The sequence below is a fragment of the Typha latifolia genome, chromosome 10 (genome assembly GCF_019914945.1).
Source record: "Typha latifolia isolate L0001 chromosome 10, TyphaL0001v2, whole genome shotgun sequence".
Taxonomy (NCBI): domain Eukaryota; kingdom Viridiplantae; phylum Streptophyta; class Magnoliopsida; order Poales; family Typhaceae; genus Typha; species Typha latifolia.
The window spans coordinates 9844130-9862150 of NC_133095.1; the positions used below are offsets into that span (position 1 = coordinate 9844130).

General features: G+C 34.3%; 1 protein-coding gene across 2 annotated transcripts; it reads left to right on the forward strand.

The window, feature by feature from the left end:
• Positions 1–2686: 2686 nt before the first annotated feature.
• LOC140796551 (mitotic checkpoint serine/threonine-protein kinase BUB1) lies at positions 2687–15272 on the forward strand. Of its 2 annotated transcripts, none has more exons than XM_073149595.1 (15): positions 2687–2828; positions 2929–2988; positions 3066–3216; positions 3313–3470; positions 3582–3675; positions 8290–8400; positions 8482–8569; positions 10742–10845; positions 10937–11008; positions 11089–11178; positions 11323–11480; positions 14186–14240; positions 14348–14482; positions 14575–14696; positions 14828–15272. In XM_073149595.1, exons 1-15 carry the CDS (start codon positions 2770–2772, stop codon positions 15015–15017), a joined length of 1647 nt encoding a protein of 548 aa, XP_073005696.1. In that variant the 5' UTR covers positions 2687–2769; the 3' UTR covers positions 15018–15272. The 2 variants fall into 2 exon arrangements, with proteins under 2 accessions (XP_073005696.1, XP_073005695.1); XM_073149594.1 differs by having other exon boundaries at positions 2696–2828; positions 8482–8565; positions 10738–10845; positions 14828–15187.
• The last annotated feature ends 2749 nt before the right edge of the window (positions 15273–18021 follow it).

Here is an 18021-nt window from a genome sequence, read left to right on the forward strand (position 1 = left end):
AAAATATCTCTCTAGAATTTAATATCTTTATAATCTTCCACAATTTTACTTATGCTAACCCTAAAAGAGAGCTTTGTTTGAACCTTCTAGAAAGTAGAAATTTTATTAAAGGTTAGCAACTTAAATTCGTATATTATTAATGTTTTATAATATCTCCAGCCCAAATTTGATTATTTGAAAAAAAAAGTTTCCATCACCACTTTGCAAGGAAAACCACATTTATTTTCTGCAAATTCAATATTCTTAAACCACAAAACTCTCTCTTCTTACAAACTAGTTGTTAATTAGCGAAATAATATCTTTTAATATTTTTATCACCACTTTTTTACAAAAAATTGCTCACGAGTTGATCAATTCTCTTCACAATTAATTTAGAAAAATAAAAAAAATGATAAGTAATAAAGAGATAAATAATTTAATACTGCATTTACTAGAGTAAGCTTGCCTCCTAAGAAAAATAACTTACCTATTCAATCTGCCATTTTATTTTTCTAATTTTCTCAATCGCCAATAACCAGTTCTACTTCTTCAAAATTCTATTATAGAGGGGTAATACCAAGTTTTTGAGAGAGAGTTTCTCTGGACATAGATCTTCCCCTCAATGCTTATATGATATATCAGAAAACTAACTTTGTTAAAATTAATTTTGAGACATGAAACACTTTCAAAGCAGTATAATAAATATTTAAAAATATAAACATCTCTTTCATTTGACTTAAGAAAAATTAGAATATTATCCACGTAATGTCAAATTAATAATCTTATAATTGATAATGTCAAATCATTTTGTTGAGTTTTTTTCCACCATACTATTAAGCCCATTAGCAATAATAACAAATGAAAATGGCGTCAATGGAACACTCTTCCATATATTTTTTTTTTTTGCATCTAAAATATCCTTCGAATGTTCTATTAAAATTCACGCTAATAGAGCTGGAAGATACAACTCTACTAATTCAGTCCATCCATCTAGAATTGAAATATTTACCACTCAACACATTAATCAACAAATTCCAACAAATATTGTCATAAGCCTTTTCAAAACCAAGTTTTAACATCAAACTATCTTTTTTTTTTGTTTCTTAATATAAAAAAACACTTTATGAGCACTAGGTATACAATTCATAATATACCAATCTGTAATAAAAGGAATATGAGTAATTCCAATAATTTTATTAATCACACTATTTAACTTGTTGGTTAGCACCTTTAAAGCTAAAGTTTATAAGATTGCTAGGTTTGTAATCATCCATTTTCTCAGCATTAAGTTTAGATATTAGATATTCTATAGCATAATTTAAACTATGGATAAAATTGATGAATATTATTGAAGTTTGTAAAAGAATGATAATCTCTTTTAACAACTTTACTCTTACTAATATTTTAGAGAAGCTAACCAAGTAACTAATTGGCTTATAAATCATACATATGAAATTTTATATGTTTCTTTTTGTAGAATGAATTAAGATATCTTGACTTCACATCCATTTTAGTCAAAGATGTCTTTGGTATTTTGTATAATTGCAAAGTTGGATGTAATTTTTGGGCTTTCTATATTTTTTATTAATGTATTTAATTTTAACGCATGATTTGAACTACAAACTTATAGTTTATATTTTTGCACCCTTATCTATTTTACTTTTATTTTGTAGTTTTACCAAAAAATTTTTTGTAAAATGACTATAACACCATTGAACATATTTTAGTGAAGAGAGTCATTATCACCTATAACATTAAATATTGTTTGTTTTTTCTAATTTATACTTTAGAAGAGATGGGTAAGTGGAGAAAAAGAGAATATATATTATTTATCTACTCTTCTCGTACAATAATATATACTTTATTTTCTTTCAGTTATAATAACACTTTTTTACCGCTCTCTCTTTCTCTTTCAACTTTTCAATGAAAATCCATAATTAAATTTTTTTATTTATATTATCATGCTATAGTCATTTTTCAATGAAATCTATAATTGAAATTCTTTTTATCCACTCTCATTGCACTTTTTATATGGAAAATGATTATAGCAAAGTAAAGTTTTTAGCCGTGGGTTTTTACTAAAAACGTGAAAGAGAGAGAGTTTGGTGAAAAATTATTTGTACAACGAAAAAGATAAATGAAGTATAATTATATTATTACAAGAGAAAAATAGATAAATCATATTTATTCTCTCTCTTAACTTACTCCTATCTCTTCTAAATTATAAGTTCTCTTTCATAATAACTAGAAAATTAAAAAAGATAAACACATTTAATGTTGTGGTGACGGTGACTCTTGCCACTAAAATATGTTCAAGAGTGTTATGAAGTTAAAAATAGAATGGGTAAATGCGCAAAAACATAAACTATAATGGTTTATGGTTCAAATTACCTAATTTTAACTGAAAAATTAAACTTAGATGGTCCTCCATAACTAGAGGTGTAATCGAGCCGAGCTCCTTTCAAGCTTGGCTCAAAATTAATTATGAACCTGAGCTAAAGCATCAAGCTTGGATCGATTATTTTCAATTCGAGCCTACCTTGAGCTCAAACATATTTCCGGCCACTTCACTTTGATAAACTTTGATAAGCAGAGAGAGAGACCCAAGCCAAATCCAAGTCAAGTCCAAGTTCAATCCTTCTTGGACTCCGTAGGATTCAAAAATCTCCACCAAATACTTTCTTCCCTCCCATCCCACCACACCCTTCACTCTCTCTCTCTCTCTCTCTCTCTCTCTCTCTCTCTCTCTCTCTCTCTCTCTCTCTCTCTCTCTCTCTCTCTCTTCGCGTCATGCTTCACCTCGCTACGTCCCCAACCACCACCTCGACCTCCCTCCTCCGCTCTCCTCGGTAATATCTCCTCTCTCTCTATCCACCATCTCTTTCCTCGCTTCTCTTCCCTCAGATCTCACTCTCCCTTTTGCTTCTCTCTCTCTCTCTCTCTCTTCAGGGCATTGCAAGGAACTTCATCTCCTCGCTCGCTCTCCGATCCCATCCTCCCGTGGCTGCGGTAGTTCCCGCATATCCGACTCCTCATTTAACTCTATTCTTCCTCTTTCTTTCTTCGCTAACGCGTTTTCTTCTCAGGTCGGTTCGCAAGGCTCTGGACGAGCTCGGGAAAGATCCCGACGGGGCTAAATATCGTCTAAAAGTCACCGTCGAGGAATGCATCGGAGAATTCGGGGACGACGGGCGGTACAGAGAGGACGAGAGGTTGCTCAAGATCTGGGTCCTCTATGTAAGATCTTTGGGGTCTTCAATTCGAGCTGTAGGATAAACCCTAGAGTGGCATTTTAGGGGTTACTTAGGAAGTTTGATTCTTTTGGTGTGGTAGGCGGATGCGATTCAAGATTTTGGAAGGGTGTACGGGTTACTGGAGGAGAAGGGGATGTTCCAAAGAAACGCGCTGCTGTATGAGGCATATGCGGCATTTCTTATTGCGAAAGGAGATCTCTTGGAAGCTGAGAGTGTGTATCAGATGGGCATTTCTAGGTCTGTTTGTTTGTTCTTTTCTTTTCTTTTTGTTTGCTTTCATGTCGGCGGATGGACCTTTTTTAACAATTGTTTTATGAAACTTTAGCAATTTGATTTGTTATTAATCAGGAAAGCTGAGCCGCTTGATCGGTTGAAGAAGATTCATATATTATTCCTGAGTCACGTCTTGGAGATTGCACAAATTGCTAGTTCTAATCCAAAGGTCTGGTACTCCTATCATGCTGTTATATCTTTTTCTCTCGTGTGTTTAGAATTCTATTGATGTTGCTGAGTTGAAGAGAGGTTTCTTTCTTTTTGATTAAATATGGTGGGGTTTGCAGTTGGTTTTCTTAAATGATGAATGCTATGTATATAAAAAATTAGTTTCAGCCGATCTAGTTGACACGACCGATACGACCAAAACTGGCCGATCTCAGACCGGAACTAGACTAATTTCGAGTTGGGATCGAGATATGCGAATTTTGGGAACCATATTCAAAAGCACCATAATAAAAGTAAAGGTGTAATACAACAAATCTTGATAAATTAAGTTATGCCTGGAAAAAGAAATTGTTTCCAAAATAGGATAAAGACAACAAGATTATCAACTTGTCAATTAAAAGTTAAGATATAAAATATCTGAGCATTGCTGGCTACGATAATGACATAAGATGCAAAATGAAACTACATAAAAAGGATTTCAAGTAGCACAATAGTTATCCGTGTCATATTATCTACAAAAAGTTTAAATTTGAGACCATATCTCAGACCTGAAAATAAGCATTTAGATTACAAGTTCCAAAATTAGCCAACTGTATGAATATATATATATATATTCAGGTTGAATTTAAAATTGATCTGACCTAGAAGACATTAGTAATTGATGTCCTCATTGCCTTTGTTTCAAAATTTTAATTTTTATCCTCCATCTCTCATATACACTCTCTTCCCACCTATCTCACTTCACCGAACTCATCCGACAACTGATCTGTGAGCTCCCTCGGTTACTCCGCACTTTGATGAACTCGGGTGAGTATTTTTTTTCTTCTTTTTTTTGTATTTTTTCTCATTTATCTTCCTTTTCTTTCTCGCCCACTCTTTAACTCCCATTTTTTTAATTACTGTAGAACAACAGTGAAGGAAGAGAGATTTCTCTTCATCTCACTTCTGCAGTAGTAATTTATGAGTATAGAAATTTATAAAATTTAGCTTCAAATCATGGTTTTGAGTGGGTTTTTTTGTTTTTTTTTTGTTTTTAAGCTTCATATGTGATAATTTTTAATTTCTAATTTTTTGTTATTTTTTCTAGATTTTAAATTTTTTTCTGTATTTTTAAATAATATTTAGAATTTTATATAATTAAAAAATTGTCCGATTTGATATGGGCAGTCGATACGGTTGCTACGGTCATTATGTATTATTTTTTCTAGTGGCCAATTCCGATCTCGACACCGAGTTTTAGAACCTTGCTTTTAAATAATAAATCTTTTTGATTGGTTACAATTATTTTGTTTCAGTTTGTCAAAGTCTCATTCATGTATTGTACTTTCATTCGTCTTATGGCAGTTCCGAAACTTATGTCTTTGGAGTTAATTACAGTGATTTTGCTTTATAAGTTACATTTCAATAGACATTTCTAGTATTTTCTACTTGGTTCATGAATGGATTTAACAAGCACTTGATTTAGCTAGCCACAAAGTGCTGCTGTGCTTTTCTTTATATTTCAGAATAATTAAAGGAAGATTTATGTTTGCATCGTCTAGCTCTAGTATCTAATTTAATGTAAGAAATTCTTTTGCTATTATTAGTTTTAAGTCTGTCTATGATTTTTATTGTGGATGTATTTTAAGAAATTTTAGGTTGATAGAACTACAGGTTTAAGATAATTCAATTGGCAAAGGCCAATCTTCTTAAGTTTTTAAAATATCATAAAGGGTTAACTCATTGGTTTAGGGAAGCTTTATAACTTTTTATCTGTAGAGACTCTGCCTACTGTTATGTTCATGCTGATAGAGAATTAGATACTATTGCAAATAGTTCACTTGTTCCTTGTAAATAGTGTAGTTCAACTGGATCTTTCATGAGATTAATTTTGTAGTTTGTCTCTTGGTCTACCATGAGATTAGTTTGTAGCTTGTCTCTACTTTGTTGGCTGGTTTGAAGTTTCACCCAAGAAGGAATAGTAACGGCCAAAACTGAATGAAACTAAAGCCAAAACTCATTGGTTAAGGTCAAAACTATTGAGATTTCTGCTTCACATTTATTTTGGACCACAATAGGCTAAAACAATTCTAGTTTGGCCTAAAATATTTATTTTTTCTAGGAGTTAAAACCGAAACCAACTAAAACCGATATAGAGACTTTGAACCATAGTTGGCCGAACAAGATACTTGGACCTAATTGAAATGCTCTTAAAATCATTTAACTTTTGAACTTTGCTGTCACGACTCGAAATCGGAATCATGACAAGTGATGTACCTCAATACGCGTGAGATATACGAAGCCTTACTAATACTTCCTAAGTGTACAATGACAAGAATAAATAAAAGAAGAGAATTTGCTTTATTTGATTTAAACAAATTGTAATGAAAATAAAACAATGTCATTATTACTATCTTTAAACGAAATTGAATTAACAAATAATCTAAAATATAAGACCAAAAGAACGGAAAGATAAATGGGTAGGTCCTAAGTAGAGGTAGGGTTTCGGTGCATCTCACTCAGTCGCCATACTGACCATTACCTGAAATATTAGAAGAGAAATAAAATCAATGAGCCAACAACTATAGCTCAGTGAGTGGAATCCACTCAAAAATCAAATAATTCTAAAATTTTATAGTATTAAATAAAACCCAAGTTCAGCAATATAAAATGACAATTTCTAATAAGCATGCTTTTAAAATAATGGCAATAATAATAATAGAGAGTCATAACTTGTAACCTTGTTCAATTTCAACATATTAAAATCATTCTCAAAAATAATAATAATGTCGTTTGTCTCAATGAGTCTATATCCTGTGGATTTACATTAATTAGAAGTCATCTCGAGATGACGCTCGAGTTTTTTTTCTCATAGCTGATCTAGTTAGGGTCATCAGGAGGTGTCATTTTGTAATTAACACACTCTGTCTTTTTTACTAATAATTGAGAAAGGTTAAGAGTCACTTCAGGAAGTTTTTCAATCTATTATAGGACTGTTTCCTAACCCCGCCAGAGTCACCTAAGAAAGTCATCGCAGTGATTTGAAATAAGACTTTCCCTTGGACTTCCAGTCAGATTTGAATCACCACGGAAAGTCGCAAGCGATCTATATCGGGATTGTTCTCTAAGTCATACCAATACTAGTTATAATTTTTCTTACTAAAATTTTGGAATTTGCACGAAGTATGGCGATGTATTGAATTATGTATTTTTGAGTATAGAATCATAATAATTAAATTGCACACAAAATGTAATAATAAATTTGCACACAGAAAATGTAATCATAATTTGCATACAAAAAATGTACTAATAAATTTACACATAGAGAAATACGTGGTCTGATCAAGATACGAAATATAATATGAATAAATATGTGAGTGAACTCACTCAGCTGAGCCTAAGGTAAAACAATTGAAATCTTTAATCTCTAGTCCACGAGTCAAAAAATCACCCCCTTTAATAATAAATGACAATAAAATTTTAAATTAACTAATATTCTTATTTCTAAGATTTAAAACTAAATAGATGAAAAGGGTTGAATTAAACTTATCGGATTGGGCTGGGCTGTTGCTGGCCCGCAGCCCACACCAAACCGATCAATCGGGCTGGGGCAAGGCCCATCCAAAAGCAATGGACTGGGTTACAGGCAAACTCGCAATCCACTCACCATTTAAGTGGTTCAAGTCGAGTCTTTGGATTCGAAATCTAGGTCCGAACCGAACCCGCAAAATAACAAAAGGGTTGGCTCGGGTTAAACCTAAGGACAACCAAATCCCTCCCATGATCGACGTGAAGGAGAGAAGATAAAGAGAGAGAGAGAGAGTCCGCCGACAACGGTCCGTCGGCCGCACCCTAATCTCCCTGACACCCTCGTGACCCCGTAGACCACGAGAGGTGGAGGAGAAGTCGTAGATGATGATCAATTGCTCGACTCCATGGCCAGCGGCCATGGAATTGTCTTCCTAACACACTGAGCCACGAGGACTCCATGGAAGCGTGCTTGCGACACGAGGCCGACGACGCGAGGCTTTGGCACACGAGCGGCATCGACTCGAAGCCGCTGGTCGGCTCGATTGACCAACGAAGCCGTGGATCCTCTAAAATAGGTATTTGGATTTTAACTTATTAAACTTAAATTTAATTTGAGGGGTGGGAGAGGGCTTACCGACGAGTCGCGTGGTGGTCCCCTATTACTTTGACGATGCTTTGGCGGTTTGAACCCACGTGACTTCGATGGCAAGAAGAAGACGAAAGAGAAGAAGAAGAAGAAGAAGAAGGGAAGGGAGGCTGGGGTAAAGAAGAGAGAGAGAATTTAGGGTTTAAATTTATAGAGCAAAATCCAAATCTAAATTAGGTTTGGATTCGGCGAAATATCTGCGGCTGTCTTGTCACGTGCCAAAGAGGGAGAGGGTGAAGGGGCGCATGTGTAGTGCACGTGCGCTCCAAGAGATTTTTTTTTTGTTCTTACATTTGTTATACAACTTATATTTAATCATAGAATCTATTAATAGCTCTTTTGTTGTTTGATTGTTTTGTTCTTTCATTTTTCTGATTTTTCTGAATGAACATCTCATTGTTTGCTTGTAAATGAGATAGTGTTAGTTGATCTTTAATTTCTTTTTTCCTTATCTTGTAGGTTGAACAATCCATGTTTCAAAGGCAAGGGCCTAGTTCAGTGAACCCATGGTCTACTTCTAGCTTGACTGATCTACTGAAAAGTTTAGATTCTGACATCAAGAAATACAATGTGAGACCTAGTTTCAAGCGACTTTTACTGAAAATTTGTTGATTGAATTCCAAAATCTCTTGAAAGTTGAAATCTCTTCAGGGTTATCATCGGAGCAATAAGCCCTACTCAGGAAAAGTATCTCTGACTTCTTTACAAAACTCTTCAAGAAACAAGATTGTTGAGCTAGGTATATGTTCATCATCTAAATATTAATCGATGTCAATTTCTTTGAGCTCTTTCTTTTACTTTTGTCCTTTCCATTATTGAAAGGATCAGATAGTGATATAGTTGAGAAATTACACCAAGAATCTTTTTGCAAGAAACATTTTAGTCTTTTAGCTTCTCCTACTTACAATCAGAGTTTTGTATTTCCTTGCTATAAACCAGTCCATATCATGGAAATCATTTATTGCAGTATGTTAACAAACGTTAATCAGGAAAAACGAATACTTCCATACTCTTGCTCTATCCATATAGGATACAGTATCGGATACGTTACTCGTTGAGTACTTTTGGATACGTGTCGAATACCTTAAAGTATCTGGATTTTTAAAAATTAGAATTAATGTTGTGGATACTTCTCGGGTGCTTTTGAGATATTTCTGGATACTTCTGAAAATCTCATTACTATAAGTCAAATCGAAAGAGACTATTACCTTTCATATCTTGTTTATCTTACTTAGTTAGTAATATACTACGTAATACTAGTTCCTTGTTGCGAATGATAGTTCTTTTTAATGGATAGATTATTGATATTCTTTTCTAAACTTTCATAAATAAATAAATACATATATATATATACACACACACACACACAATACATACATACATATTATTTTGTAAGATTTGTTGTATCAGTTGTATTTGTATCATATTCGTATCTTGTATTTGTATCAACTGTAGAATGTGCCAACTGCACAACGGTACCTTTAATGTTGTGAATATAGGAAATTTTGGTTGGGTAACAACATATAGTAGACACTACTTCATATAGTTGGGTAACAACATATCATTGCTACTTTTACATGCATCCATTTGTGTTGCACTGATATGATTATCTGTATGCACCACTTTTGAGTGTAAAGTCACAAAAGTGGAGACTCCAATAATATGCTGCGCTTCCTAAATCCTACTTTTGTGGAAGCCTCATGCACTAAGTTATATTTTTGACATGCATCCACTTTTGGATCATTGTACATTGAGGAAAGAACTAGAAAAGATCTTAGAGAAAGTATTCATGAACCACTTCCTCAGACCTACAAAGTACAAATATCACGTACCATACACAATAGGGCTCATCACATTCAAAGAGGTTATATATAGCTCATTGGCGATTTTAACAAGCATGACACATCCTTTTATGAATCTGGTAGTTGGTTCCATTATCAGAAGAGGTTGTTTATGAGGAAAGTAAGTGTGATGAATGTAATGCCATTCCTTGAGTAGCTAATGAGGAGATGGTGACTAGTTGCATGCTACTGCACATTGTCGAGTCAGTGCTCTCATAAATCAGCTTGAGACTAAAATATTGCCTTTTAAAGAAATGATGATACCTGATCATAATGACATAGTGGATTGTCTAGAAACGAGGGCTGTCAGATGTCTAATTGATTTAGGCAATGTTTGTTTAGAAATTTGGGAAATATATGTAATGCCATGTTTTTGATAAATGTAAGTGAATTCTTGTTTGGTTATAGCCTTTACCCTTCCGAGCAAGAATAAGGTTGGGGTATTAGTTTGGATAACAAAGGGAAAATAGCTGAACTAGACATTGTCTGATTATCACCCCCGACCTGGAATTAAAAAGCCAATAGAGAAGATATAACTCTTTCAGCAACTCCATAAATTTTTGTAGTTTAGTTTGTACTTACACTGAAATATCTGATTCATTGCCTATTCCAGATTAGTGCTTCGTCCAACTGCCTTTCATGCTTAAAGATGGAGGGACATTGAAAAACTAACTAATAAAGAGCTTTTGAACACTACTCATGTGGCTGTACATCCATTGATTGATCAGATGTCTCAGGAGTTGCTATTTCTTCTCTTACATTTTAACACGACTTTCTAGAATGAATTTAAGAAGTTAATGGATGCTTTTATTTCTCATTTCTCCAGCTTGCATCCTCATGATTCTAGTAATCGTTCAATAGTATGTTAATCAGAACAATGCTGATTGTGGTTTATATTTAAATGTTGCAAAGAAATTATCCTTCAGTGAAAATGTGATCTTCCCAAAAGAGGATCACTCGTCCCTTGTTCTTCCTCAACTATGTTATTTTTCTCATCCATTGTTCACTGAGATTGGCAGCTATAAGATGCTTTCATAAAAAATATTAATCTCAATCTTGTGATCACCTAGGTAATAACAAATATCAGATAAAGGGTTGTTCTGGTCTGGGTGGATTTGCTCAAGTGTACAAAGCTTATGTTGATAGTAATCCGGAAGAGGTTGTTGCTTTAAAGGTATTCTTCTCTCATGCCCTTTCTTGGTGAGGTTCCTTTTTCTTTTCTTCTTTCAGCTCAATTCAAAACTAGGTTTTAAAATTTGTTGCAGATTCAGAAGCCTGCATTTCCTTGGGAATTCTACATGTATCGCCAGCTTGATAAGCGTATCCCTGATGTTGAGGTTTGCAATTTCCCTTTCATTGTTTCTAGTTGCCTTGTGTTTATTAGGTTATCGATGGTGCTTATACTTAACTTTGTCAGAGAACAAGCTTTGGATATGCTCATAAAGTGCACGTCTTTTCTGATTTAAGTGTGCTGGTTTGTGATTATTTGTCTCATGGAACCCTTCAGGTAACTATATATGTCTATGCATTTCAACAATTATTTTACTGATATTTAGTATATATTTTTAAAATAAAATATAGTAGGCATATTTGTGATTTTCGCTGGTTTCACACATGATTATCAAATATCATATGGAGCAGCCTTTTGCAGGATGCTATAAATTCTCATTTGGTAATGCAAAAACTTATGGAAGAAGTACTGTGCATATATTACACAATAGAGATGTTGCGTATGCTGGAAACACTGCATACTGCTGGCATAATTCATGGTGATTTTAAGCCAGACAATTTGCTTGTCCGCTATGCGAGGTACTTGACTATCAGAAGATGGATACAACTTTTTTCTTTTTGGTAAATCTGACATTATGGGAAGCGTCACCTTTTATTTGCAATTCTTGCTTTTGTTTTCCTGATTTCTTAATGCCATCATGGTCATTTGAAAGAATTGAAGATAATTACCCAATTTAGTTCCTATTGCCGTATGGCGTGCAACTCTTCATTTTTTGTTTCTGGAGGTTGTCTGTGCCTCTGTGGCACGTGCTTGCAATTCGAAGTGTGGTTCATAGATATTAGGAAACAACATTAATGATTCTTTATTGATTTTTTGTCCAAATTTTGATATCTTTCAATCAATAGAAATGAGTCAAATGACTATATGAGCATCATGCTTCATTCAGCTGTCTTATTTGTGTCTCACGGTTGAAGGCAACCCTGTAAAGCAAAAGTTTATCCTCTATTCCAAATCTTCCTATGTATAGAGGAGCTTTTTGAAGATTATTCGCAGGTAACTAGAGAACAGCAGGCCAGATAACTATCAACAGATTATATGTTTTACAAAAATCGCCTTGATTATAATTTTTTCTTTACCAAGATAATGTCAACTGCTAGTAACTGGTTCCAAGGTCATAGTGAGAATTTAGGACAACTTAATGCAAGAGTGTTGACACAAACATTTGAGCTAATTTGAGTTATTGACTAGGGATCTACCCTACTATCCCATGAATATCTTCTAAATTTTACTAGAATTAGAGAGTCTGGATGAAGGGGAAATAAGAGCTTTGGAAAAAGGCTGCTCTTTTCAACATTGTACCAAGAGGTACAAGCTTTTAGGTGGACTTTGATGAAGGCACCTAGTCTCTAAATTGGTGTTTCCTCACTTGGGTCAGGTTGGACTTTAGAGGATGAATTTATCGTTGAGTTAGGTGTTGCCATATTGATGGTTCCTGATGCTTTGTTATTTTTGTTGTCCAAGTAACTCTCTGGTACTTGTAGATAACTTTTTTGTGCTTGTCTTATTATTTGTCTATTTCAGTTTTGGGTGTTCGTATTGTACCCTTTAGCTTGTGGGTGCTAGGTGGTTTTATGTAAGTCACTCTACTTTGACCATTTATTGTAGATCATCATTACACTAATGTATGCGTTAACAATAACATTCTTATAACATCATGATGAGTAAACTATCAATAACTGCACATGTCAAGATATATCATAATACACTAGATGTATGTACTAATACTAACATTCGTATAGTGTCATGGAAGGTATAATAGCTGCAACTACATTATTTTAGACTTGTATAAACTCTACTCGTCTGGGGGGTCTCTAGTACTCTAGTCTCCTCAGCTATCCGGCACTTTCGGAATCCCAAAATCCTCCTCACGCAGTTTCGATACTATTAATTCACGCAAGTAAAGCCATATGTAAGGTTAGCGAATTAATAGAATTAATTATCTTATTAGAGAATTTAGGTTTAGGCATATACATGAGTCAAGGGTACCTTAGGGTGAGTTCGATGTGATCCTAAAATTCACACTATTTAGGTGATAATAATTTGTCTTTAGGGGAGTGGTTAGGCTAATTAATCAGGTAAAATAGAAAAATGAGGCTATAGGTTCAAATGACCCTAAATGGCTTAGGCTGGGTGTTGGGTTAGGCCCAAGTCCAACCCAATAGGCAAGGGAGAAAATAGCTCATGGGCTGCGGTCCAAACTGCAGCGCACGGGCTCCATGGATTGCGGTTCAGACCGCAGCCCAACAAGCTCTAAGGTTTCATGGGCTGTGGTTTGAAACGCAGCCCATCTAGTTCTTTGGGCTGCGGTTTAGACCGCAGCCCACAAGCTTCATGGGCTTGAGTGGGGGTTAAACAACAAGGGCGTGGGTGGGGGTTATTTTTTTTATATCACATCAAATGTAATAATTACACTTAATCTAGTTTATAACCAAACAAATTTTCTTACTCTCATTGAAAGTACCTAAATCATGACTAAAAAATGGGGTCAACTAACCACGTTCAAAATCTTGACTCAAATTAAAAGATTTTAGGAATTAAACCCCCTATTAACTCTTATTCTAATCATAAGATTTTTTATTCTCAATCATTTTTTATAATTAATCTTAGATTTGTCACACCGGGAAGCATAGATACTTCCATGCACTTGCTGTATCTATATCAATTACTATTTACTATACTCTTGATTCATATCCGATACTTACTGATGTATTAGATTTTTAAAAATAAAATTAAAGTTCTAGATACTCTTGAATACTTTTGAGATTTTTATCAACATGAGTCAAATTAAAGGAGACTGTTACCTTTCATGTCTTATCAGATCTAGAAGGTTCTCTTCGTGAAAACCCTATATTCTCTTGTAATTTTATGATCTATATTAGAATTCATGTTATAGTGATTAATATCTTGTGATTTATAGATTGAATTAGCTTGTGTATCTTCTGTCATATTTAGTTATAGTACTCGGCATTGGAAAGCATCACGTTCTGGCCACACACAAAATACACTAAGTAACAATAATAGACAACATCTGAATTAAGAAATGCAAGCACATAAGTAGACTAATTTATATATATCTAGACATAAATATATACATACATGAGGTAAGTATCTTGAGGATATCATATCCTTATTTTTCAAGATTTATCATATTGACGTATCTGAATCATGCTTCATCGGTCATCTACTTATTAGCTCTTTCCTTTGCTTTTCATCAATGTTGAAGGGAAACTCTCACCGAGGATACATTCAACAGCCGAACTGGATCTTGGCGTGATCAGGTTATTCTTCTTTCTTTCTTTTTTATTTTTGGGTGAGTAGTTAGAATCTTAGATAAGTATGTCTTGATGTGACTATTATCTAGCACAGCCATGATACTTTGCTGCAGGGACTATGCCTTGTGGACTGGGGAAGGGGGATTGATCTAAGCCTTTTCCCAACTGGTACAGAATTCCAGGGAGACTGTCGAACTTCTGGATTTCGTTGTGTTGAAATGCAAGAAAGTCGAACATGGACATATCAAGTTTGTAGTCTTTTATTCTAGATACAGTTTCTATTCCTTTTCCATTGAATTATCAATAATTTAATCACCTGACTTCAATTCTTTATCACTAGGTGGACACCTATGGCCTTTGTGTTATCGTGCATATGATGCTGCATGGGACATACATGAGCATTGAGAAGAAAGTTAACACAGACGGAAGCTATCAATATCAACCTAAATTACCTTTCAAAAGGTACTGGCTCATTGCAAATTTTGCATATCTTCTGTTCTACTTTTGAGGATCGCTTTCCCTCTAAGAAAGTATGATTTCTCTATAGTTTCCTTGGAAGAATTAACTGGAATACTCGTAATTTCAATCTCTAGGTATTGGAATGTTGACCTGTGGAAAAATCTCTTTTCCACATTGCTCAACGCACCATCCAAGGAAAGTGATGTACCTCTGCTGCAGAGCTTAAGGAAGTCCTTTGAGGAGTATTTGTGCAGTAATCCACAGCTTATAAATAAATTAAAGCACCTTATAGTAAAGCAGAAGGCTTCACTTTGTTCAGCTTAGCCCGACTTCTAATAACGCTAATTGCTGCTATTGTTGGTTAGTTGCCTAATCTGTGATTTTGTAGCATATGAAATACTCAGTAAATCTGAAACCAGAGATCATATTGGTAATGCCAATGTTTATAGCAATCATTTGTATCATTTATAGGAATATTAGAAGCAATGTTTCCCACTTGTATGAGCATGATGTCTGTTACCCTTTTGGTTAATTTTCTATGAATGAATCCCGTGGTTTTCTTTTTCAGCTTATTTAACACCGCAGTTGTATGAATTTCTTGTGCTTCAATCATTCAAAATTCAGAACTGGGGTTCTCTTCTCACTTATCCCCAGCAAAACATAAAAATGACAAGGAAAAGAGTAACAATTGTGTCACTTTGTTGTACCCATTAAACAATCCTGCCAACCTACTGGAAGGAAAGAGCAGTGCCATCCATCAAGCCAAGTCTTAATTTTACCATTCAGTTACGTTGGAGGACATTTTGGAAGATATATCTTTGGGAGCCCATTCCTCCAAAAAGTTCTACCTGCTGGTAGTCTCAACTTGCATCTGTGAAATATGATAAGGCGGTAGTTGCCTATTCCATTTGGCTTAGAGTGGGAAGAGTGAATATAAGCATATATACCTTTTCTATTTTTTATTTATTATATTTTTTTGCATCAACAAAAGGGCCATCAAACAGTATGTTTTAAGATGTACAAACGTCAGGATTTAGGATGCAGATGTATTATATTTGGCCATATTGGAGTTTGCCTGTCCAACCAAAGCGTCAATTTCTTTTTCCTCTGTAATTTAAAACACTAATGGGCCAATCCAAACTTATCAAAAGAACAAAAAGGAAGTCTTCTCAAATAATGTAAGAAGTGAAAAAAAAATAACAAAAATCTCTTGGGGTGCACGTGAATTGCACGTGCGCACCCTTCACCCTCTTCCCGCGACGAGACAATCGCCAGAGTTTCGGCCAAATCCAAATTAAAATCAGATTTGAAGTTTTTGTCTATAAATAAAAGCATAAATCCCCCCTCTCTTTTTTTCTCTCGTTCTTCTTCCTTTATTTATTATTGAAGTCTTCACAGTAGAATTGGACCACCAGAGCAATCGGAGACGACCACACGATTCGTTGATAAGTCCTCTCCCACCCCTCAAATTTAATTTAAGTTTAATAGGGTAGATTATAAATACCTAATTTGTGGGGTTGTCGCTTTGTCGGCGAATCACGCCGGCCGGCGGCTTCGAGTCGCTGTCGCTCCGTCACTAGAAGCTTCATGTCATTGGCCCAGCGCCGTACGTGATTTCCTTTGGAGCCCTCATGGCTCGGGTTGCCGTCAGCCATGGATGAAAGATCTCCCATCGCCTGTCACTATGGCCGATCTTCCCTTTCCTCTTTTAAGTCGGTGAGGCCGCGTGGAATACGCTAGCATGGTCGACGAACTGCCGGCGATATCCTTCTCTCTCTCTCTCTCTTGTCGGTCCCTTTGAGATGAAGAAGGCAGACTCAGATTTAGATTTTGAATCCAAGGGACTTGATTTGACTCATTTAACTTAATTGGATTGGGCCTTTAGCCCAATCCATTTAAATGGAATTGTTGGGTGGGCTACGGGCCAACTACAGCACAACCCATCCAATCCAATTGGGCTTCATTTGACCCAATTGAGCAATTTATTTAGCTTTAAATTTTAGAAATTATGATATTATTTAATCTAAAATTTTATTGTTATTTATTATTAAATGTGGTGAATTTTAGCACGTGGACTAGAGATTAGAAATTTCAGTTATTTCACCTAGACTCAAATGAGTGGGTTTACTCACATATTTATTCATATTGTATTTTATGCTTTTTGTCGGACCACATAATTCTATGTAAATTTAATTATTATATTTCTGTGTGTAAATTTAATATTATATTTATGTATGCAAAATATATGATATAATGTGTTGCTAAACTTCGTGTAAACAACAATTGTTAATAAACAAGAATATTAGTGGAAAATATAACTGATATTTGGTATAATTTAAAAAACAGTCTCGGTATAGATTACTTGTGACTTTCCATAGTGATTTAAGTCTACTTGAAAGTCTATGTGAAAGTCATATTTTAGATCACCAATGTGAATTTCTTAGGTGATTCTGGCGGGGTTAGAAAACAGTCCCATATTAGATCGAAAGACTTTCTAATATGATTAATATCTCTCAACGGTTAATAGAAGAAACAATATGCATTTATCACATAATGACACCTCTTGGTAATCCTAACCAGATCAGCTATGAACAAAAAACTCGAGTGCTATCTCGAGATGACTTCTAGTTGATGTGGATCTATAAGATATATACCCAATTGAGAGAAATGACATTATTATTATTGAGAAAAATTTAGCATGTTGGAACTTAGCATATTATGAGATATAACTTTATGTTATTATCATTGTCATTATAAATGTTACTTTAAGAACATACTTAATAAAATTATATTTTATATCGTTGGATTTAGAACATACTTAATTTTGAATTTATTTAGCTTTTGAGTAGATTCTACTCACTAAGCTATAGTTGTTGGCTCATAGAATTTTCTTTTCTAATATTTCAAATAATGATTAGGACGAGATATAGTTATTGACTCATAGAATTTTCTTTTCTAATATTTCAAATAATGATTAGCATGACGATTAAACCAAACGCAAAACTTCACCTCCACTTGATCTACCTTTTTGCCTTTTAATTTTTTAAGTCTTTATGTTTTCAACTATTTATTAATTCAATTTGCTTAGAGATATACTAGTGATGACATTGATTGTTTTCATTATTATTGGGTTAATTTATCGAAATCAAATTCTCATTAATTTTTGTCATTGTATACTTAAAAAACATTACTAAAATTTCATGTATCTCAAGCATATTAAGATATATGGCCTTTCGATTTTAGATCATGAAAAATAATAACATTCCCAGGGCAAAGTACTTACTCAAAATGGCCTCATGAAGATGGCTAACCTTGAAGAAATTTTGCC